The sequence below is a fragment of the Gallinula chloropus genome (genome assembly GCF_964237585.1).
Source record: "Gallinula chloropus genome assembly, chromosome: 3".
Lineage (NCBI taxonomy): Eukaryota > Metazoa > Chordata > Aves > Gruiformes > Rallidae > Gallinula > Gallinula chloropus.
In genome coordinates, this window is record NC_140087.1 from 35,506,393 (window position 1) to 35,530,788 (window position 24,396).

The 24,396-nt window shown below is 37.4% G+C and overlaps 1 protein-coding gene across 1 annotated transcript in view; it reads right to left on the reverse strand.

Moving 5' to 3' along the window:
- PRKN (parkin RBR E3 ubiquitin protein ligase) overlaps positions 1-24,396 on the reverse strand; it is a gene marked incomplete at its 5' end in the record, with an annotated part of 579,674 nt that overhangs the window by 373,890 nt on the left and 181,388 nt on the right. The window contains 1 exon segment of the mRNA XM_084261053.1: positions 13,624-13,707. Within this exon segment, the coding sequence (XP_084117179.1) occupies positions 13,624-13,707 (84 nt within the window).

Below are 24,396 nucleotides of genomic sequence, written 5' to 3' on the forward strand. Positions count from 1 at the left end.
TCAGATATGGGGTTTTTTCTTTTGCTTTGCCTTACCCCCTTTACATGTTAACGGTTTGAACTCCTTTAACCACTATCACACTACAACCCAGTCTTGAGGAAACAAAACCTGTCAACATCTAAAACACTACCTACCCTAGCAAAGGAGTCCTTAATATGACAAGTAACATTCCCAGTCACTTTCCCCAGATCCATAATAGGACTTACCCTGGCAAAACCTTGGAAAACACGCACTTTTACACAGAAAGCGGAAAACTGACATTCGTCTCTTCACACAGCACTCCTACCTCAGCTCTCAGGAGAGTGGGTATGTGTCCTTGCAGACACAAATACCTAGTTCTCGTGCTCCAGATTTTATTGAGCCCATCATGCAAAATGCTTAACTAGCATGGAATTCTGGGATTGGAACCCAGGGCAGTACAGCTTAGAGACAATACTATACTCAAGCTTACCACCTGCAAAAACCTATACCCAAATGGAGGTCCCCCACATTCTGAACACACAGAGCGGTGTCAGCCACAAGCCCAGCAGGGATGGTGGTACTCTCGTGCTTTAACTTCACAGGTAAAGTACCCTTTTCTCCACAGACTGGATAAAACAAGCAGCGAACATTTAATGTACATCAAAAGACAATGTCCTCAATGGAAATTAATTCCAGAGAGGCACAGACTCCCTCTAAACCACACTGGTTCAGGCCTCTGGTACCAAGAAGATGATGTGGGCTGTGCATTTACCTTGTTGAAGGCTGGCACACCAGTAACACTCTGAGTGCCAAATGAAATTTTCTCTTCCCCTTGAGGAAACACAAGAAGGGACAACAGAAATTAGCAGACTGCATGATGTCCCAGATATAACACACTACTGTTTTCTTGAGACTGAAAGACAATTCCAACTGTGTCACTCTCATACATGTAGGGATCTGAACTAATATCTAACTCTGATTCCTAACAGGTACACTAAAAATCCCTGGTCGAAACCTAAACAGGCAACAAGTCCATTTAAAGTTGCTAAGAACAACCTGAGTTTGTCTACAAGCAGGGAAAAAAAAAAAAAAAAAGAGGACCATTTTATGCAAGAATGATTTTTTTTCCCCATAAGAAATGTCTTTTTGCTCTAGTAAGCCATCTCCTAGGTAACCTGCACTGTTTATGCTGAGCCTCTCCTGATCACACGAGCTTTCCCAAAACCAAAATGAGAAACAGGCCCTCAAGAAGCACTAGTTAAATATATTCAAAAGTAACTCAATATCTGACATTCATGACATTTTAAAGTCTTTAAAATAAAACCAAAACATACGTGGTAAGAGGGGAAACTGTGTTACATTCAATGCAGTGGCACATATTGTGCTTATACAGGTGGGTTATTTGTTTTTAAGAGGTTTGAACCTTCTGATCTTTGCTACTTTTTTGGTGGGCTGGGGGAGAAGGGATGCAGCTATTTCAGAAGTTTGTTGGGGGTTTTTTGTTTGATTTGATTTGTTGTTTTTTTCTTGGGATTTTTGTTGGCTGATGGATGGGGTGGTGATGAGGGGAGATAATATGGACCCAATGTTTTCCAGAATGTTCTCCTCTTGTTCATACACTTGGCATATTTATTTCTATATATTTTCAAAGAACAGTCATGACTTTTACAGCTACTTAGAAAACTAAATATTTTTACATTAAAATTTAAATAAACTGCACAAATTTTTTAGGTCAGGTTTCCCTGAGCTAAAAAATTAGCGGAAGGAGCATGTCACAGAACTCCAGCTATAGAAATCCTCCAGTAACACCTGAATTAAGTCAGCACAGCAAATCCATATGGACAGGTTAGCACTCCTGCAAGCAATACACTATTGCCTACTAGGGTTTAAGATAAACTTCCAGAAATCAACCTGTTTGTGGATATCACCTCTACAAAATATAAAAGTCACAGCACCTTTAATAGCTAACTCCGAAAGTTAATTTTGTTACTTTTTCCTGCTTTTACAACCACAAATTTACATGGGGCCAGTATTTTTTTGCTTGAGAAGAACAAGCTATGCACAATTGCAGCTTCTCCTAATGTTTCTGTGGTGCTCAATGAGAAGTTATTTCTTAGTAATTACCATGCAGGCATGAGAAGTATGTCACTTTTCTTTAAAGCCTCTAACAATAAAATCCATGATGCAACTTGAATCTGCCTGCCCTGGTTCTGATGTTGCAACAGTGGGGTAGCAGGAGCATGAAACAGCCTCATGCATCAAAAGGATGAAACCCACTTTGTACTGGAAGACTTTCCTCATTTCCTGGCTGCAGTTTAAGCATGTATGGCTTTTAAGAACAATTCATAACTGCAGTTACTTTGTCCACCTACACTGAATTATCACAGTAGAAAAACTCAAACATTTCATTTCAGAATGCCCCAAACATTTAAAGGATGTGATACACTGTACAACATACCAGGAGATGTATTACTCAGACACATGAGATTTCACAAAAGTTTGGAAGAGAACTGTTGCAATGCATCATGTCAAAACCAGCATGTGGATATGGATAACATGTTATTAAGTAGTTGTGGTGTGAGGTTTTCTTAACCCTACATTTCTAAAGATCCACTGTGCTGAAGGAAAGGAAATATTGGACTTCTTAGCATCCTCCCAGCAAAAAGGTCAAAATACTGAGTATTTCTAATGATGCTGTAAGAGCTTCAGGTAAGCCATTTTTATTTATTTATTCAGTTACTTATCACATATTCAAATTAATGTCCTATCCCATTAGGGCAGGTGCTTAAATCATAGAGCAGTGTTAACTTCAGAAGGCTATTCATATATCTGAAGCTGGGTATATGCTTTAATGCCCCAACTCCAGAAGACACTTTAAGGCAGAAAACAGAATCAGAAAGAAATTCTTTATTACAGTTTCAACTTCCTAGACTCAAGATAACAGAGGTTTTGCTCATATCTGACTTCTCTTAGCTAGAAGCACATGTTGTATACTGAAAACATGAGCCTGTATAGTTACACTACTAAGAGAATCCAGGCATTTCTGATAGTGATTATTCAAGAACCGCCCACTGTAATCACATGAACCATGACAGACAGAGCCCATCATTTGTAGGAGAGCTTCCAACCTCCAAGCCCCTGATGAAAGAAGCTCATGAGTGATGCCATTGACTGCACTATCTCACACCACCACATCCTATAACAGTGCATGCTTATGTTAAATTTAGTTCTGATTTGTAAAAGTGAGCTTATTTCCAGAAACTGTATGCACAGAAGCAGAAGGCACAAATTGAGGAGTTTACAAACTGATCCCAAATCAGTTACAGGCATGATCTCTTAGATACAGCTAGACCAAAAATAGAGTAGACAATTGTTAGTCAAAACCTAATGCCTTCACATTTTAGAATCTCAAATTGGCACATCGAGCATGGAAACTAGAAGAGGGAGACAGATTTTACGCCAAGGTAAATTTTACAGCAGCTTTTAGATCTAACAGAATATATCACATTGCACGTCAGCCTGCAAAACGACACAGTTGTTAAACACCCAGCAGCAGCACTTGCCAGATCTGAATGAAAAAATGGTGCTCCATATAAATGCTGCCTGACATTTGAGAAGAGAGCCCTAAGAAACCATACTGTACCCTAACAAAATCACCTTCACCTGGTTTGATTGCTGATAGATGACTGCAAGAACATGTTACATGCTTCAGTGGAAATCCAAGGTTTCAATCACCAGTAATAAATTTTCTGCAACTGCAGACAGAGGCATATTGTTTGTGTGTCATGTGCAGTGAGAAACAAAAGATTCAGTGACAGTGTTACTGAAATCCTCTGAATTACAAAAACCTATTCCTGAATACAATAGACACACTACTACAACACATGCAAAAAATATGTATAAAATAAGCTGTGTGAAAAGAAAAAAAGAGCAGGTCTGAACTTTGGAGAAGATTCTATTGGATCTTCTTGTTTGTCTGTTTCTACCTGGCTCCTAGGGAGCCTGCTTTAGTGGGGGGAGTGGGGGGTTGGCATTGACCTCTGAAGGTCCCGTCCAACCCCTAAAATTCTGTGAATCTGTAATATAACAGCATTTTGTTCATATGCTTCAATTACTGCCTCCAAATTTATTTAGGTCCCTGAATGCCTCTAAAACTCTAATGGCTCAAATGCACAGAATATAATCCCCCAAAATAATACATGGAAATGACTCGTGGAACAACATACAAAATAAATAGAGCAACCTTAACACTGCTCTCACTATTAGGCTCAGGACTGCATTATGGCAATAACAGATCAGTAGGAGCCCCACAACTTTTTCCTTACATTTCTCCCTGGCATCAGAACACAATATACTCAATTTGGAGTCTACATTCTTTTAATATTCATGATAGGTACAATTAAGACTCAAGAAATACATACATTTGTACACACAGAGTGTAAATTTAAAAAACTGACCCTCCATATAGATTGTGACAAACATATTGGCAATGTTTATCCTATATATCTCAGTCTTAAAATATCTGGCTTCTCCAAGAAATGTTCTGATAACATTTGGTTATTTCAGGAATATGGCCACACTAGACCATAGAGCAGCCCTGCTTGTCCAATAACTTGTCTCAGAAGTTAACAGTAGGCACCTAGAAACCATGTTAAAAAGCCAATGTAAAACACACCACACAGGACAAACCTAACAGGGTATTTACCTAGAACATGTTTCCAAGCTCCAGCAATTTGTGGCTCAGAGATTTCATAAAACAGAAAGGGTATCTTCATGTTTAATTGTTTTCAGTGGACTTAGGAAGAACTTCTTTACTTTAGGGAAAAAAGTTCTTCCCTGTGAGTGCAGTGAAACACTAGACAAGGCTGCCCAGAGCAGCTGTGGTTGCCCCCTCCCTGGCAGTGCTCAAGGCCAGGCTGGATGGGGCTTTGGGCAACCTGGTCTAGTGGGGGGTGTCCCTGCCTATGGCAGGGGGTTGTAACTTAGATGGTCTTCAAGGTCCCTTCCAACCCAAACCAGTCTGTAATTATATGACTTCTCTTCCATTAGTTCATCACCTTTTTAACCCATTATAACTTTCACAATATATCATGGAAGGGAGTTCTGCAATTAAATCATGTATCGCGCAAAGAGGAATCTCCATGTGGTTGTCACAATAACTGGGAAAAAATCCATGGTCCAGCCACAGTGCTAAAGCCAAAACAGGGATGCTATAATCAGAGTGTCAGCCAACACAGCATGGGTACAGAGGTCCTTCCTGCAGTGCATAAACAGTGTGTTTTTCAGACATTTCCAAAAGTAAAATTTCTTTAAAATTTTACAGGTGCATTTATATTCAGTTTTGGTTTGCAAATGCTGTCTGCCTTTCAACATATTCAATGGGATTTCAAGGGCTGTGAATGATCTATGTCAAATGAACACAAGCTGTGCTCTGCTCACTTTCCATAACATTGAGTTCTTGTTACTGACGGTCTCAAGAAGGATATAAAAGAGATCACTTATAAAAGATGTATAAAACTTATTTTTCAGCGAATCTAGGGGCATCACATTTGAAGAAAAGCTATTGACTTCTTAACCTAAGGTATCAGTCTTGCCAGCTCTCACTGATTCCTGATACAGGACAAATCTTCAGCTCACCTGAAACTCTCTCATCAACTGATGAAGCATCTACACTACCTAGAGAAATTCTCAAGAACTCTATCATTGAATGAGATGTGAAGTTATTTTTAGAAGGCAATTCTGAAGGACCAGCTAAGCCGAGTAGCTGAGCACAATCATGCAAAGCAGTGGCTCATACAAACACAGAATAAAACATTGAAAAAATTTCTCTGAAAGCGTGCATAATGCTCATACTTTCAGATAAGTTTTTCTGGAACTGAACCATGGATTCAAGAAATAATGAGCAGAAGCTTCCTCCCCACCCGCCAATGACAGTGTTAGCAACTTCTGAACAACATCAAAGAGCAAAGGATCTGTTTGAAGGAAGCATTATAATCTTCAGCATATTTTGTTTGATCTTCTAAAAACTTGTGACATTTCCCCACCTGTAAATAGAAATGGTTGTTGCAACACACACAAGATGAGCTAAACTTTGAGACCCTTCAGCATAGTACAAATGCATAAGTTCCTCCACATTTGCCAGAACATCTACATAATTCCTTTTTTTTCAAAAGAAATATTATCAGCTCCTTACTCTCTTGGTGACATCAGAAAACCGAAGAACAGATACAAAGATGTGGCTTGATCTCAGTTTCAGGATTTTTATGGTGTCAAAAATAATGCATTGGTTTAAAAAGTTTCTTAAAGAAACAGTCAGAGTAGTCAGTTATAAATGATGATTTTTTTTAAGTCATACATATTATGTTTGCTGGTGGTGGGCTCTGATGCAGACCACATTTGTGGCCGATAAAAAATGTCCAATATATGTAGAAATACTGTATTTCTACAATGGGAAAGTGTGAATAAATACTCAATTTTTAATTATTTTTTCAAATGAGAATAGGTCTTAATTTTAAAAGCTTTAAGTAATTTAACTTTTTGTGTCCCTGTAGAGAATTAATTCTATTTTATAATTCAGTTTTTACCTATCATTGATTTTTCTGCACTAAGAAGTGGAATAACATAATTTCTTTATAAAGTAAAAATTGATCTACTCCAGAATGAGGTTACTTTAAGAATATCTGTAAAAACAAAAATCTAATTACAGTTTCCTAAGGAGGTAACTGAGGATAAAAAAAGGGGAATTGAAATAATTTGTGACTACAATGCAAATACTTCCAAAACATATTAAAGATCTTTAAATACTATGAAAAGTCAAGTTCCCTCTTTCTTTCTTCACTAATCAAGTGCTAAAATAAGCATTTTCAATCTGTAATTGCTGTTAAGGACATGAATTTAAAGGCCTAGAAAAAAATGACCCTAAAACAATCACAGCACCTTTTTAAGCTATTCCAAAATCCCATAGGCACTGTTTTCAGTGTTGCTCCCCATCTCTGCTCCTCCTTAGAAAATACATAGGTGGCAAAACAAAGTAATACTCCACATCTAGTGATGATTTAAAACAGAGCACTGGACAGGAACAGAACCACATATGCCATAGTTTTGGGCAGCTTTACAAGAGGCAATCTAGGTAATTATAGGCATGTAAGCCTGATACCAGCACTGGATAGAATAAATAGCTAATAAGGTACTTGATTAATAAAGTAAGGATATGTAATTAATGTCAATCAACAAGGATTTATGGTAACTATCAAACTAACTTGACATCTTAATGAGACTACAAGTTTAGTGGAACAACGTGATAGTGATGTTGGAATTTATTGTGTGTCATTTGATATAGCAGTGGCATTTTGATTAAGAAACTAGAACACTATGAGATCAATGTTTGATGGATTTAACTGGTGTGTTACAAAATGTAATTTCCCCACAGTGAGTCATCAAATATCTGTTTCTCAAGGTGGTCTTGCAGTGATCATCATCTAGCCCTATGCTATTCAAAATGATTGTTAATGATCTGGAAGAAAGCATAAAGTAATTACTCATAAATTTTTCAGATGGCACAAAATGTGGAGGAGTGAAAAATAATGGAAAGTAAGTCACTGACAAACCCGTAAGAACAGCTCACTCAGCTGAGATCACACACCAAATATGCATTTTAGAACTCCAAAAATTTAGTCACACCTTTAGAAGTGAGGAAATTGCATGCAGGAAGAGGGACTCTGGCCAGGGAAGTAGTAACTTGAAATGTCTGGAATCCTCAGGGTAGCATTATGGTTAAATTGCCTAATAAAACTGCTGGATATCAACACAAGCAAGCAGACTGTCATCTCTGTAGTTGGCACTGATGGCATCTCTGCTATAACTGTACTTGATTCTGATGTGTGAAATTTATGAAAAGCCTCAAAAGTGCAGCAGATAGCTAAGCAAATTACTAAGGTCTGGAAAACGAGGTTTTACTACTTATCTCTCAGAACATTCATGGAAAGAAAAAGGTGTACCTGAATTTTAGTCTATAGACACCAACGTGAAGAAACACAGAGCTCCTGGTCATAAACAATATATTGAAACTGAAGCTGGACAGAAAAAAATTGGACATTTTTAACCATGTGACTAGAAACACACGTTATTAACATGCAAGGCAATTAACCAAATAAATCAAGGATGAGTTTTCTTATTTAATTCACCAGGAAAGGACCGTAACTTGCCCTGCACAGGAGGTTAGGCAAAATGATCAGAATAGTCCTTCTGCTTTTATATCCATGGATCAATTCCCATCCTTGCATGCCAATTACACACCTTGAAGTTTCTGTGGTGTAAAGGATTCCTTCAGTGAGCCTTTCAGGCTTCGTATTTTTTATGTGAGCAATTCTGGTGGACAACAGAGGATCCTGAAATGCTGGCACACATACCAGAGCACCCTAAAAAAATAATCATGTTTTGGACCACAATTGGTCATCATGGAAATAAAGGAGGGGGAAATAAAAATGAAGCAACATAGAAAGGGGAATATATAGGAAGAAGTTAAAAGAAGTGCTAACATGTTTATGCAAGTTTTTGGAGGATCAGTCAGTACATGCTAAAAATTGCTTCTATAGTTCACATAGTTTAAAAAGAGGAATCCAAAGCTTACTGGCTTGCATTTGTACTGTTACAGATGTGATCCATTAGAAGGCTCATAAAAGTTTTGAAAGGTGACAACGAACAACACAATGAGATCTGTCTGAATATATTCCAAGGTGTTAATTGTTTCATTCATGCATATAGATTCTGATGTTTTTCTACAGAAGTTAGGGTCAAGAAGCTTGACTTAAACAAGACTTGTTTAATTTAGGATATAAATTACTAAGTGAGTACTATCTCTGCTCTATGGTTATTCTACTTACTGTAAGAAACATACATTATTTGTGGTTATAAACTACAACAGACATTGTTCTTAATTAGGCTTTTAAAAGACACTCTTCACATGAAAACTTCAGAAACTTTTGTTATCCAAGAGAAATTACTTCGGATGCCCAAACGGTTTCTCATCTTCACTGTGGAAGCATAAATCAAGTTAATGCACAGGTTTAAGAAGGGGAACAATAGGTTTCTGAAGGGAAATGGGTTGAAAAAACAGAAAACTCTGAAATTGTTTGCCAGTGTGTTAGCTCTGGCCCCTTCTAATATACTTTTTTCTATAACTAATTCCCATATCACTGGGCATAGAAGAACATAACAGTACCTAAAGAGTAAAAAAAAAAGAATATTCTGGAGTCTCTGGGAGATACAAAAAATACCCTTAAAGCTTGTCTTATATGGAATTTCACTAATTCTCAAGTCTGAATAAAAAAGCTGTCATAATCTTATTTCACAGGTATTAGGGTGTGCTACAAGAATACATACCTAGTAATTTAATTAGTACTCCTGTTCCACCATACTCAATATTAATTATTTTTTTCAAAGCATGGGATACCTGGACTGATCTCTAAATACATAAGGCAAACTAATATGGACATCAATGAAATCAAAGAAATACAAAAATCAAGAGGTTTCTTGGTATTACGAAACACCAAGAGTTAACGTTACTCATAGCAATATTTTAACATTGAATACATGCTGATGGCTCCAAGCAGACAGACATGGTTCCTTTCACAAATAACCAACCAAATCTTTGTTCTTTGTGTACAGTGATGAAGTAATACAGCAATGCATCAGAGTCTTCCTATAATGAGATGATAGTTCTTTAGTTTACTATGTTCTCATAATTTCTAACATCATTAAATTTACTGCTTCACTGTTGATACTCTAACTGCTACTGAATTTTTTTTTGCTCTCAACTGAAACAGGTCTGAGCTGATCAAAGCAAAATGAAAGGAAAAAAGGAACCACATTTAAACACAGTATCTTGCAACGCTTAAAAGAAAAAAGGCAACTTCTGACAAGCTGTATACTTAAAGCATCCAAGCTGAACACTATTCCCTTGATTTCTTAGTCCATCCTATTCCAGATGAGCACAGACTCCCTGTGGAGCAGACTGGCTACACAAAGATTACATAATATTGCTGTTCTCAGAGTTAAGCCTAATGTCAGTAGACAGCAGAAAGACAAACATTCATGACAAATGTTCCAAAATTTCAACATAAAGTTTCAATATTCAAATTAGGTGGAAGGTGGAAAAACAACAGGAAAAGTTACTCTGACATGTTGGAACAGCAAGGCCACTGTATAGTGGAATCCAGCTGGTTAAACCCATGCATAACGACCATGTACTACTACTAAAAAAAAGTTAAAAAAAGATAAGCAACCAAAAATGAAAATAAAGCTTGGCTCTGAACACAGGATATTGCTGTGGTGCTTGGTTAGAAGGTTATACAGATATTTAAGGAAATTCAGTACTTAAAGACGATTTTCTAAGTTCACAGAAGTCCTGCTGCTTCTTTAAGAAATACTTTGCTGAAATCTAGCATGTTTTGGGGACTGGAGAAGAGATAAAAATGCTGTGCAGTTATGATGTGATGAGGGATAGTTGATGCAGTCTTTGTCAGGAAAAAAATAAGATAACAATAGTGAGACATATCAAACTGGGATAGAAATACATTTCTATTTATAAGACCGGTTTTGTGTTTCCTTATTTGCAATGCCTTAAAGCCACACCTGATCTACAAACCTTTTTAACCCTTTCATTAATGTTTCTGAGATTTTAAAGTTTACAACTCTCTGCATGTGAAGCAAGAATCTCAAGAACACATATAGAGCTTCAATACTTCTTCACTGGGTTTTAAAGTTCAAAACAATTTGTCCTGTATTTAAACTTGGAGACATGGCAATATCATTCAGAAACTGATTAATGTTCACTTAAGTGTGGGACTGATACAGAGCAGATTCCTACGAAATCATCACTTCAGTGGTTTACAGAGGAGTTACAGCTCTATAAAGAGAGACACATTATTTCTGTGTTTCTTGATGTTTTTTGAATAGCAGAGAAAGAAAATGTAGTAGTGGTTTTATGCACTGAAGCAGAAAGTCCTCTTCACAATCAGAAATTCACTTAATTGGATGATAAACAGAAAGAGTGCTGCATGTATTTTCAAAAACTGCAGAAGTTTGAGCCTAAAAAAACCCACATCAGAAATATTTTATTTGAATAAGATATTTACTGATGGAGTTTAGTATCAAATATATTCAGATTGTTTGTAAGGACAAACCTGAACCCACCAAAATCATGTAACAAATACCTCTCTCCTCCCCTTCTCCCTAACTACTCTCCAAGAGCTGCAGACACTTAGTTCCTCTTCCTGATGATAACACAGAGACAACATTGACAAAGGGATGCAAAAGGCCCAGCCCAGGCATGTTAGCTATGGTCTTCCTTTGATTCTGTGGTAGGGTTTAACCATCAGGTGCAGATCACCTCAGTAACTAGCAAGAGGTTTTATATCTGTTGTACATAGGGGATTTAAGAAAAAATGGATGACAAGTCACTATGATTTTAAGTAGGAAAAGTTCTGGGAACAGACAAAGTTCAGATAGTTAGACTGCTTTACCCAAGCAGAGAAGAGTGACAAATCCCTGGAGGCACATCCATACAACCTCTATGTAATTTCTAACTCTGGGCAAGACACAAAACAAAGGGCTCAGTAATTTAAGTCTTTGCACTGGAATATTTCCCAGGAAGTGAATATCTGTTTTCACAGTGATGAAGGCTGAAAAAAACCCACCCCAAAACACAAGAAAAATGCCTTGAAGTCCTCTAGTTCCTGGAAGAAGTGACTAATTCAAAGATTTGGTGCAGGGCTACCCACTGGATAGGTAGATAAGTGAATCTGATTATTTTTTCAAATGACAATTTTTAACTACATCAAGATGACTGGGAATTCTTGTTCAAAACCATAAAAAGAAAGACTGTTCTTACATCCCAGTAAGGTTCATATCCAACACCATTGGATAGAGGGGTTTGTAAGTAGTGGAAAGGAAAACTGTTTCAGATTAGAAGGAACAGTACATTTCGACTACAGCCTCATGCCTGTAGCTTGGGTGGTCTGAAGCTACATTTGCAACATGTCTGGCTAAAATGTGTCCTGATTTTTGTTCAGTGATGCTTTACTGAAAGATAACACTGATCCTTGGCTCTGCTAAGTATGTAACTTGCCAGAGGCATCAAGAGCTACTGGAGTCATGGGACTTTATTGACTCTGTATTGGTTCTTTGCCATAGCATTAGCTAGTTCAGATTTTAGTTTTGTGTTCAGCGCTTCCTCCCCTCCTTCCACATCCAGAATGGTACGCTGCTCCATTTTCTGGGGGGGGGGGGGTGGGGGTGGTGGGGGAGGTTTGTTTGTTTGTTGGTAGTGATGGTTGTTCTTTTGTTTATCTTTTTTAAATTAAAAAAGCAAGTTATATCTTCTACATTTTCCTGTATCTTTAAAGAATGAACAACAGGAAGGACTTCTGTTCCTGAAGGTAGCGATACAGAGACAACAAACAGGTTGCAAAAGCGAAGTCAGGGCATCTCCCCTCTTGCAAATACTTTCCTGAAGCGTAACAACAGGTAGACTACACCCAAGCTACCCAGGGGAAAAGCAGTGTTTTCTTTTACACAACAAAGAGAGCTCAGTACCGCTGGGTGTGTAGCATGTCAGTATCTAAAACCTGCCACTTCTGAGGGAGTGGTTGAAGTGCCATTACAATGAGTACACTGAGAAGCAGAGGCCCCAAAGATTTGAGAACTTTCTGTTGGCTGTGCATGGAGACAGCCATAAATCCCATGCTGTTAAAACAATTGTTTGTTGTCTAAAGTTAAGCAAAATATTTCTCGACACCATCTGTAGCCAAGCAGGGGACACCTATGGACCTTCATAGACTTGCCACTGCACAACTGTCTTGTTTGGAAAGACGTGGAGAAGACTGAACCAGAGCAGGTGAGTGCCTCTGAAAAAAAGGCACTTATGTTATCCAAATCTGCATCTCTCTGTACATATGAAAGGACTCTATTCATCAAAGTACCATGCTTGTCTTTAAAAGTTGTCTCCAGAAAAAACACCTGAAATTAAACTTTGCCCTGAGAAGAAAGGACTTCTAAGACCTCTCTAGCATTAAACACTATCGAACAGGATCTAACAAATTAGAAGTTATAAGTATACATAGTGTTATGGAAAAATCTTCATTACAAATTTGAGATGTCTGTGCTGCTGCTTACACAGGCTTTTCACTGTTGTTTACTCTAAATATTTTCCAAAGTGACATCAATGATAAGCATGTGGGAGAACAGATTGTAGAGTAATCAGTGTGAAGAATCTGCTTCTGTGGACAAAGCCTGAAAATCCAGTATCAAAGATCCAATATGCAAGATGAAATCTGAAGCTCTCTGGGCACTGATATATACACAATAATTATTAATTAAGCATTGACATCAGCATTTAAGTATTACATTCTGCATTTAACCTATGCATGCTTGAATATCTAGGAGTTCTACTTCAGGGAAAGAAATTATTTCCCCCTTCATTCCAAGCAGCAACTAAGTTCTTCCCTTTTGCTAAATATCAAGTTGCATTACCTGACGCTGAACACCTCTTTGGAAGCATACTACATGTGCCGACTTATATTCATTTCTGCAATTCTAATATGGTTGGAACAAAGTTATTCTTAGAAGTGCCACAGCACTTGGAGAAACATGACAAGATCTTACCGCTACGTTTCCATTGCACCTTTGGGACTGGCAAACACCTTTTATTCTGTTGGGAATCAGCACATCGTCCCAGCAAGATGGACCCTTCAAAGGAAAACAAAAGCATATAAAAGCTTTAATCTACTTAAAAAATAAACACCTCTTTTTATACCCCCATTTTAGATTTTAGTTAGACAATTTTCTCACGTTTACATTAAAAAAGGCCAAGCAGATTACATGATGATATTAACCAGTAAAGCTCAGTCACTGACAGAACACAAAGCCCCTCCATTCTGATGTCAGTGTTGTGAACAGAAGTCAAACACGAGGTACATTTTCTCAGCTTAAGACCGGGATTGACAATAATGATTGAAAAGCTACACTCATCCTCTGATTCAACACTGTTTACACCTTGGCCTGCAGCCATGGTGAAAAAGGGGAAAGATGCAACAGCTGGAAGTAGAATATGCAGTCAGGAAGACTGGAGCATAACACAAAGACTAGGTTAGGTAGCTGTTCTGTATTTGGCTGTTTAAGCATTAAATGGCTCTAACTCTATTGAAATGTGTTTCCATGGGCTGCTATAGGTGAATTCTGATAATGCTGGCTGTAAACAAATTTGACTTCTTGTCATCAGATAAAGCCTTTACCTAACTATAATTCAAAATAATGAAAATCTTAAGTGAGAATTGTTCGTAGGTTCCTGAACATTTACATTAAATTCAAGATTTGTCTGTCATTGTTTAAAAAGGCCACCCACAACATAAAAACACAGAAAGAAAACTGATAGAAAATCCTTAGCAGACTACTATGAATTTTTTGAATACAAACAGTTCATTTATGAGTGTACTACAAAACACAGAGTAAATTTAAAGATTACAAATCATCATTATTATTTCACAACTGCAAAAGTCTTCGCTTAATAGGGTGATATACCAAAAATGAAAATCTAGATATGGCATATATAGGCATATTTATAAAAATATTTCCCAGTGTATAAGAAATTTAAATTATGCTAGTGCAAGTCTTCTCTTTTAATATTAATCTCACAACTCTTAATATTTATTTTATAAAAATTTAATTGGGAAATACATATGAAGCTTACAGATACTCATATACATAGCAGAAATAAACAACTAAATTATCAATAATTAAAATATTTGCTACTTGGATTACTCAGTGTTTGGGATAGTGACACTATTCTGGAATAACAGGAAAACTTCACCCAGAAGAGAGAATTATGGCAGCCAAGAGGTTTAACTGCATTAATGAAATTAGTGCCTGTTTAAATCATAATTGGATTACAAAGTAATCCAGTACAACATCTAGATCTATCTCCTTTTACTTCAGCAGGAGGCATTTCTTCCTTAGTACAGACGTAGCCAAGACAGCTACAAAAGGTTGATTCAGCCTAAATTCCTACTCCTAAGTCAGTTCAAAACTATCTGAAAAGCTGAATGAAACAGCTCAGTCTGCGCTGGAGTCCTGCTCTCCTCCACTGCCATAGCTGAAGCACTGGCATTTGAGATTGGTAGGAAATTTGTACACGTGTAAGTTTTATTGCAGGCAGACACCAGGGTGACTAACTGCTGATATGACTCTAGGAGAAAAACAGCTGCAGTATAATGCATGAAGTGATAATGCTTTATTTGATAATGCTTTATTTGAAATTGGTGCAGGGCATTGACTTGAATTTATTATTTAAAATAATTTTAAAATCAAGTTAATTGAGTTTGACAATAATTATTCCCTTGACTTTTGACCTTTTATGAAGCTCTAGTATTCTTGAGATTTTGTAGGAAGAAGAGCAGAGTCTCCTTCAGATGTATAAAGAACTACCTCTCTTTAATTGTTTTTAACCCTGCAGTTGAAATAAATGGGAGGAGCATCAAATGAAACTTCCTTTTCCCCCATGTCACAAAAGAACATACAAATCTATAGCATACCCCCTCGGCCGTTTGCTTTCCAGGAAGAAAAGTGACACACATGCAGCTCCTTACCTCTGATCAACTTTTTACTTTCTTGGTAGCTCTCCCAATTCTACTCTGTCCAGAATATGATAGAGTAGAATGTGAGTAACATCACACCATATACGAGACTTAGTTACCTACTGGACTAGCGAGTGGGATGATGGTGTCTCTGAATTTGTTCTTTATTTCTTTTCTAATTATTAAAATTCAATTTACTTTGCTAATGGTTACTAACCATCGAGGCCACATTTTGGTGGAATTATCCATCACAGCTCCTAGATCTCATTCCTGAATACAAGAGATCTCAAAATCCATCATGTATGTATAAGATTTACTTTCCCAGTGCATGCCACTTTGATTTTAATGTATATTGAATTCCATCTACCACTTCACCTGCAGATGAAGTGTCACAGAGGTTCACAGAGGGGTTCCTAGCAGTTACTTCCCAGGTTTCTACATACTGAACATAACATACCTGCTTTCCTTCAAGGATGAATGAGCTGTTTACCTACACCTTATCCTCTCCTATCAATCACCTAGTAGTCTTCCTATACTTTAAAATGACTCAATAACAGTTTTTTTTCTACTGCCTGCAAGTTGTAAACTTTTTTTTTGCTCGCCTAATTGCATTGTTATATTTAAAGTGCCAGAATTATGAGTTTATTTGTCTTTGATTTAGTTTTATTTGGTTTAATTTATCTCATTGCTTATTTTTCTGAAATATGCACCCTTGATTCTCGTAGCCTTCTTGCTTTTCCACTCCCCCAATTTAGTTTCCATTCGGTCCTCCTTGAATTTCTGTGCATGTAATATTTGACTTCAGTATAATCTACACATCCTCTCCAAAGAGTTAACTGTGAGCCACCCCTTCTTAGACTCTTCTTAACAAGTACCCTTACTTTATACAGCTTCTCTTTTTTAAGAATTAAGCACAAAGTGATAACGTTAGCCAGCACTGTCTTTCTCCGATTTTCAGAAGCTGCTGAATGTAAGTGTACTACAGTCATTGTTACATAATTAATCTTTGTTACTAACATTATAAACCAGGTCCTCCACATTACCTTCTCTTGCAGCTTCTTTAATCAACTTTTCCATAACACAACCTCATCTCATCATAATTGTTTTTCCTGCACTTTCAAGCTTTTGATTTTCCTCAGTATCATAGACTCACTTTCATCACCTGGTCAAGTGGCTGTTAATGAGGGTCTTCTGTTTCTTCCTTTTACAGGCCTAAAATTTTACTCCATAAAGATACGGTATAAATCACTTAAAACCAAAGAAAATGTAACCTGACAGTCTTATTTAACACCATCCCTCTTTCTTCATATTGAAATTTGTTAGTATACCTTTATTAGAGCATTTATTTTTCCAATTTAGAGCAATTCAGTAGGTTTGTATATCTTTGGATAATACTTAAATAATTTATGCTTGGGAAGAGAATACAAGAAAGAAAGAGTAAGAAATAAGAAGGATGCGTGCCTTATAAAATTCTAGGTGGGGGAGGAACAATGAATAAGAAAAACAACGAAACCGCCAGCACAACCACGTTTTCCTAATTGTGGTAATAGCACCAGCAGTAAATCCTCCTGTTAGCTCATCCCTGCACGACTGATATGAGTCTTTCAAAGTTAATGATGCTATGGTAGCATACACAAAAAAACCCAGAGCTACAAGACTGCCACACAGTAAGATAATTGTGTAATAATAACAGTCTTTTAGAAAGAGCTTCACAGGTATGTTATTAACTCTGATATTATGTGGAATTCACAAAAAAGAATTTCAAGCTAAGTTCTCTAGAGGAATTAATCCTTTAACCTCACGAAGTTATTTCAGAAGAAAAGTTCCAAAAAATTCAGAAAGGCAGCACGGTACTTCTTATAAAAGGAATAAAACACACATAGGAGCATTTATAAGGCTGAGTGAGATTCTAGAAATCTTTAAAATTGATTTGAAACAGAAACAGTGTCACTATATTAGATTATGCCACAACCACATAGTAGTTGAGAAACAGGCAGCTGATTTGCAAAACATAACCAAGGAAACATCCTTAAAGAAATCAGAAAAGAAAGGAATTGATACCATTTATCAACTACTCTCAGAATTCAGGTACCACAACTAGTATTAGATCAGGTCTAGATATGCTTAATATAGCAATATATTTTTATTTATTAACAACAGTTGCATGAATTTTGAGTTCACATTCTAAAGTCTTGTCTACAAGGGAAAGCTGTCGTGCTTCCAGGCTGGTGTGAACTTGCTGCTGTTACTCTTCGCAATAATTTCCTCATGACATTCCTCACACACACAAAAGTACTTTTTGCACGAAGCAGCTCACTGATTGAAATAAAAATACGTCACCTTCCACTTTAGATATACTAAAAGCACATGCACAGGCAACCAGTAGCACAGTCACACTCTATCAGTGACTACTCAGCTCTTCACTCACACTGTAGATAATAAGTTCCTATTTTTTTCCTTCTTATGGGCATAAAGCGTGTAAGAAAGTCATATACATTTAACACTTGATAACATTAGCCAGAGCCAGCTTCAAGTCAAAAGCATTTTCTCCTTGTTCCAGCTAGAGTTACATCAAGTTCTTAAGGGTCAAATTAATTCAGCAGTCAAAGTCCAACATGGCATGTCAGAATATTGTGAGCTTATGCCTGTCCAGCAGTAATGGGGGGAAGTAACCAAAAGGTAAATCCCAAACCAAACATACTCACAAAATTCTATGCCTCATATTCCAAGTTTGTAAGAAAGGGAAAATACCCTTTCCCACATCTGTGCTTGGCATTCCTCAGGGTCATATTTTATTAGTAGTGATAACTTAATACACTTCTGAAAGATTTAGTGTGCTGAGAATTGTCATGTCTTACCTTCAAAAAATTTAGAAAAAATAAAAGGACGCTTGTCTTAAAAAAATGTGCATTCAAATTGTAAAGGTTTTTTCAGCAGCACCTCTATTAAATGGCATTGCTATAATTACATCAAAACAAAATTAGGAATTCTGGCAAGATAAACATTTTGAAATGCAATTTTTGTATCATTATTTCTTGAATCTAAGAAAAGCCTGTCAAAGTGCAGGCCAGCCAGTCACTGTGGTGGTGTCACACTGCACGCTCCAGTGTTTGTAATTACTAGCTTGCATTAATCAAGAACACACTGTGGGAAGAACAAAGCCTTCTGATTGCAAGATTTAAGCAACTGCCCCTCTTGTACACAGCCAAATGGCTCACAGGGAATGCTGTGCATTAAAATGGCTGTATCAGAGAAGGCTTTTCTGATGTATGAATAGAAAAATGACCGAATAAAGAAAGAAATAGGAAGAACACCAGTGTATCACTGAACAGAGAAAAATCACAGCAAATGTAGTTTAGCATTTCCCAAATAACCAGGTTTGGCAATTTCTATGCTTTGGGTACATGGCAGTTTTTCTTTCCCTTTCTGAGGGGAAAAGAAGTTGGCAACTGGTATGTTAAATTTCAACTGAAACTGCTCTTCAGAGAATGAGGAACAGGGAGGACTGAGCTGTTTCTTCAAACTATGGAGGGAAGTACTGGAAACCTGCGTATATTCCACCAGAACATTGTACTGCTGCCTAGTACAATGGAGAGTACACTCTTCCCAGTGTACTTTCCATCCAGTTGCCAAGATCTGATTTTTGTATTGCGAAATAGTAACTGAATTTTGGTCAGTGACCACTTTAAAAAACAAATATCTCTAAGAACAGAAATAGTACCTAGAGATCTCAAATGACAAATTATTCAAAAAGCAGTTTGTGACAGAACTGTTGACCTGTGAAGTCAAGGAAAGGTCAGAAGCAGAGGTCAGCAATAGAAATCAGCGACTCAAAGAATTTGAATCATTTAAAAGGCTGGAAATTATCCATGTATTCAATGCTTTGTATTTTCCCTGCTTTATATTCTCCCCCAGTGAACAATATGCAGCAGCATATCATTAAAACACATCTTTGTACCTGCTAATACCTACATGAGAGACATAAATCATTAAAATGTTGAACAAATGACCCAACCGAGGGACAAGTATTAATGCAGAAGGATTTTTTAAATAATGTAAGAAACAATTTCTAGTACTTGAGAGGGTTTAAAAAAATATCAGCATACACATCACTGAAAAACTGCGAAATCTAATACAAACCATGAGAACACTCAAGACTCCTCTGCAAAGCGATGGCTATTGACCTGTGTACACCAGAGTATTTGAACAGTTAACCACTGCATAGTGACCCATCAGCATGATTTTAGTACTTTGATGCAATAAGACAAAAAGGGCTCCCCAAAATGGTAGGATTACTTAATAAAAAATTATTTACTTTTGGCCGCTATGTAACATGGGTATCCAGCTTAACACAGGCTATGAATCTTACACAAACAGCAACAGAATGATAGAATCATAGAATCTCCCGAGTTGGAAGAGACCCAGAAGGATCATTGAATCCAACCTCCAGCTCCACACAGGGCCAGACAGGTCAGAGCATGTGACTGAGCGCATCGTCCAGACGCTTCTTGGATTCAGCCAAAAAGTGCCTGACCATGCTTTCACTGTCACCAACTCATTAGTTTTATTTGCTATTAGCAAACCAGTGCATTGATACTTTTTCTCAGCATCCTTAACCCAGAACATGATTTTCTCTTCACAGTCCACACTTGTCATTAGAGTGGCATTGCTGAATGCTAAACTATTACTTCTGAGCATAGTACATACAGATTTAACACATTTAAATTAAAGCTTTCATTCTATTAGCGCAGTAATGGAGTTGAAAAATTAAGACTTTTAGATACACTGATCTATGTCTTATAAGTTCCCACCAGGCTTCATTTAGGAGAGCAATCTGATCATCTTTTAAAGCACTTACTAAGAAAAATCTAGCTGTTACATGAGCAATACTCAATTAGACTCAGCAGAAAAGATTTGTATGGCATGCTTCTAATAGCAAAGTGATTGGAGATCTCATTTCAAGTCAGAAGAAATAAATCTATTTGAATAACAGCTTTCATGTAAAGCTCCATATTTATTTCAGCATTCTTTAGTTGTATTCATAATTGTCAAGGTAAACTATGTTATAAGACATTTGCTAGATTTCTACTAAATGTTCAGATATCATGCAGACATTATTTTATTTGTAAGTAAAACTCTATGAACTGCAGTATCCAGTTTAGCACAAAAATACATATCTGCAAATTCCCAAAGCAGTCTAATGACATCCAGAGAGAAGGTAAAAATAAAGGTTATAAAAGAGGTTACTACTAACTTAGGCTAGCGAGTACTTCCTGGCTTTTACAGATGTTCTATTTACAATATTTTTTACATAATCTACTGCAGGCAAAAACTGTCCGATCAACAACCTTATGACCAAAATCCTCTGCTTAGCCACATAAGTTATCACAAAAGTAGAGGTAATTTAAGCTTACCAACAGTTTACACAGACCTGAAAAAGCTACTTCTAAGCAGTAAGAGTAATTTTTGTTACAAAATTCCATGCCTATCTCTGGCATGACTAACACCAAATGACTAGAAGATAGGTGATAAGAATCATGGAAGTAAGAGGCAACTCAATAACACAGTGGATCTCTGTCCTACACTCCACATTTTAATAAGCATTACAGTGAATGACATGACTCCGCATGTCATAACAGAGTAGTAGTGAGAGTGTCTCCTACTGCATGCTTCACTGCAGGTAAAATGAACCAGTTTACCCATGGACTGACATTGACATGGAATCTCCCATACAGCAGGGAGCACAGTATAAAAAAAAGACTACTAAATTATTCCTTGGGCTAGTTTAAAATGGGTTTGGGGAATAGGAACAGGATGACTGAAGTTAACCGCTTAGTCTACACAGCGCACAAATCCACCAGAAGAAATCTTTCACTTATTATTGACTTTGGTCATTAGAGCAATCAATAAAGCACATTGATAGCTTTATTCATATGAGAAATAATACCAAAGTAGAGTTAATCACATGTTTTACGTCCCTGCAGGATTAAACCTATTGGTTTGACTTATAGCAGTATCTCAGAGATGAAATTTTCCTTTCAGAGCACCCAGCCTAATTAGTAAATTGTGAGTTTTATGTCAATAGTTATAAGTCTTCCAAAATGAAGTAGTTGACAATTTGCTGAACCGCTCACAGTTGTGCAATTAAGGAGGCCTCCTGCGTGCTAGCTATTTCAAACCAGAGATCAGAGAATCACAACTCTAACCAAACATGCAGGTAAGCATAGTAAAAACAATTTCCATCATGCTATTGTATTGATCATTACATTTTCTTCCTTATTACATCTACCTGTGTTTAATAATAAAAAACAAACAAACAAACAAACAAACACCAAAACAGTTGGGTGGTAGGGTTAAAACCCATTGAACATACTTGTGGTGTACCCCACGATATAGTCTTGGGTCCAGTTTTGTTCAACATCTTTATCAATGACCTCAATGAAGGGATTGAATGTTCCCTCAGTAAGTTTGCAGATGACACTAAACTGGGAGGAAGTGTTGATATGCCTGAGGGTAGGGAGGCTCTTCAGAGGGATCTGAACAGACTGGACTGATGGGCTGAGACCAATGGGATGAAGTTTAACAAGGCCAAGTGCAGAGTGCTGCACACGGGACATAACAACCCCATGCAGCACTACAGGCTTGGGGGAGGTTGGCTGGAGAGCGGTCAGGCAGAGAAGGACCTGGGGGTGTTGGTTGACAGCAGGCTGAATATGAGCCAGCAGTGTGTCCGGGCGGCTAAGAAGGCCAATGGCATCTTGGCTTGTATCAAAAACAGTGTGGCCAGTAGGTCTAGGGAGGTAATTGTGCCCCTGTACTCGGCATTGGTGAGGCTGCACCTCAAGTACTGTGTCCAGTTCTGGGCTTCTCACCATAAGAAGGACATTGAGGTCCGCAAGTGAGTCCACAGACGGACAACCAGGCTGGTGAAGGGGCTGGAGGGCAAATCATATGAGGAGCAGCTGAAGGAGCTGGGGCTGTTTAGTCTGGAGAAGAGGTGGCTGAGGGGAGACCTTATCACCACCTACAACTACCTGAAGGGAGGTTGTAGAGAGGTGGGTGATGGTCTCTTCAGCCAGGTGACAGGAGCTAGGACAAGGGGAAACGGCACTAAATTGCTCCAGGGCAGGGTCAGATTAGTTATTAGAAAAAAAAAATGTTTACTGAAACAGTTGTCATGGCCTGGAACAGGCTGCCCAAGGAGGAGGTTGAGTCACCTTCCCTGGATGTGTTTAAAAAAAAAAAAAAGGGTAGATGTGGTACTTAAAGATATGGATGGAACGGTTGGACTTGATGATCTTGAAGGTCTTTTCCCACCTTGTGATTCTGTGAAATTCAGTATGAAAACACACTGGTGATTCTATAACTCACAATAAATAAGGATTAGACTTAACTTTTCCTTCCTTAAGGAGACTTTTGCTTAACAGCATAGGTGAAATATTTTATGTGAAGGGTTTTTTTCCCCAGTTATAATTTCACATTGAACATGAAAAAATTAACCTAAAAGTTTTGTCCTACAGAAACATTTAAGCACATTCATTTATTTTAGGCAGAGAAGATCTGTCCACATGGGAAATAAATTAATACACCAGAATACAACATCTAAAATAAGCCACTATACAAGCCAAGGACTACAATCTGAATTTTGCTAATAATGCTAATTAGACACCTTGTAATTCAAATTAACTTGAGTTGTGCATTAACAAAGGTAATAAACCAGAGATGTAAAATAAAAAAAAAAATTAAAAATCCAAGCCTCATGAATATGCCACCACAATAATTTAATTCAGATGCGATAACTGCATGTCATGTTGTCAAAAGATGGTTAAAAATCCTTTTCGAATAAAAATATTTAAAATTGAACAGAGAGATGAAGTTAGAGCACTCCCGTTACAAACAATACCTGGAGAAGCCATGAGCTCATCAATTCATTTTCGTAAGTCACAAGAGACAACATTCAAATCACCTACTCAAGCTGTGGTAGATCCATATGGAGACTATAGTGACCTCAGCTACACATTCCCACCATTTCCCTTCCCTCTCTGTGGTATCATCAACTGTGCCCCCATTTTCACTGGTTTTATTTTGTTCAAAGCATCTCTCCCCCATTCCTGTGGAAAGACCCATGCTCTGAGGAAACTGGATACATGCATAAAAAAAAAAAAAAAACAATTAAAAGTGCAGAATGGATTCTAAGAATAATCAACACAAAAGTCTACAGCAAAAGGGCCACTAGCAAGAGACTAACTTCATAAGGTGTTCAAGCAATTTTTTCAGTTAGTGCAGTTATATAACACTGTAAAATCAAGATTACACACCACAGTACCTGAAGAAAATAGATTGCTATATAGTCCATTTTTGATTTTACACATAATCAGAAACCCTGGAAGACAAAACCATACCTATTTCAGCAATAATATTCCTATGTTACGAAAGGAAAGGCAATAGGATAGCAAAGACTGAAAAAAACCAAACCAAAAAAACTAAACAACATTGCCATCTTTGCTATCTCCCCTCCCTTGAGCATTACAGTTGTTGCTAACCTTACAAACCCACCACAGCAATCATTTTGCATATTTTGCACAGCATGCATATTTACTTTAGGTATTCAAAAATACAGGAAACTCAGCATCTGGTGGATTATTCTGATTCCTTCAGGACTTATTAAAGTACCATGCCTGCTACATAACCTTTAAGGGTAGGGTTTTTTTTCTCCCCAAACACGATCTTGCTAATACAGGCAAAAGAAAAGGTTATTTATCAAGAATGTTGCACGACAGCTAGTGTTAAAGAATTAAGGTTGTGC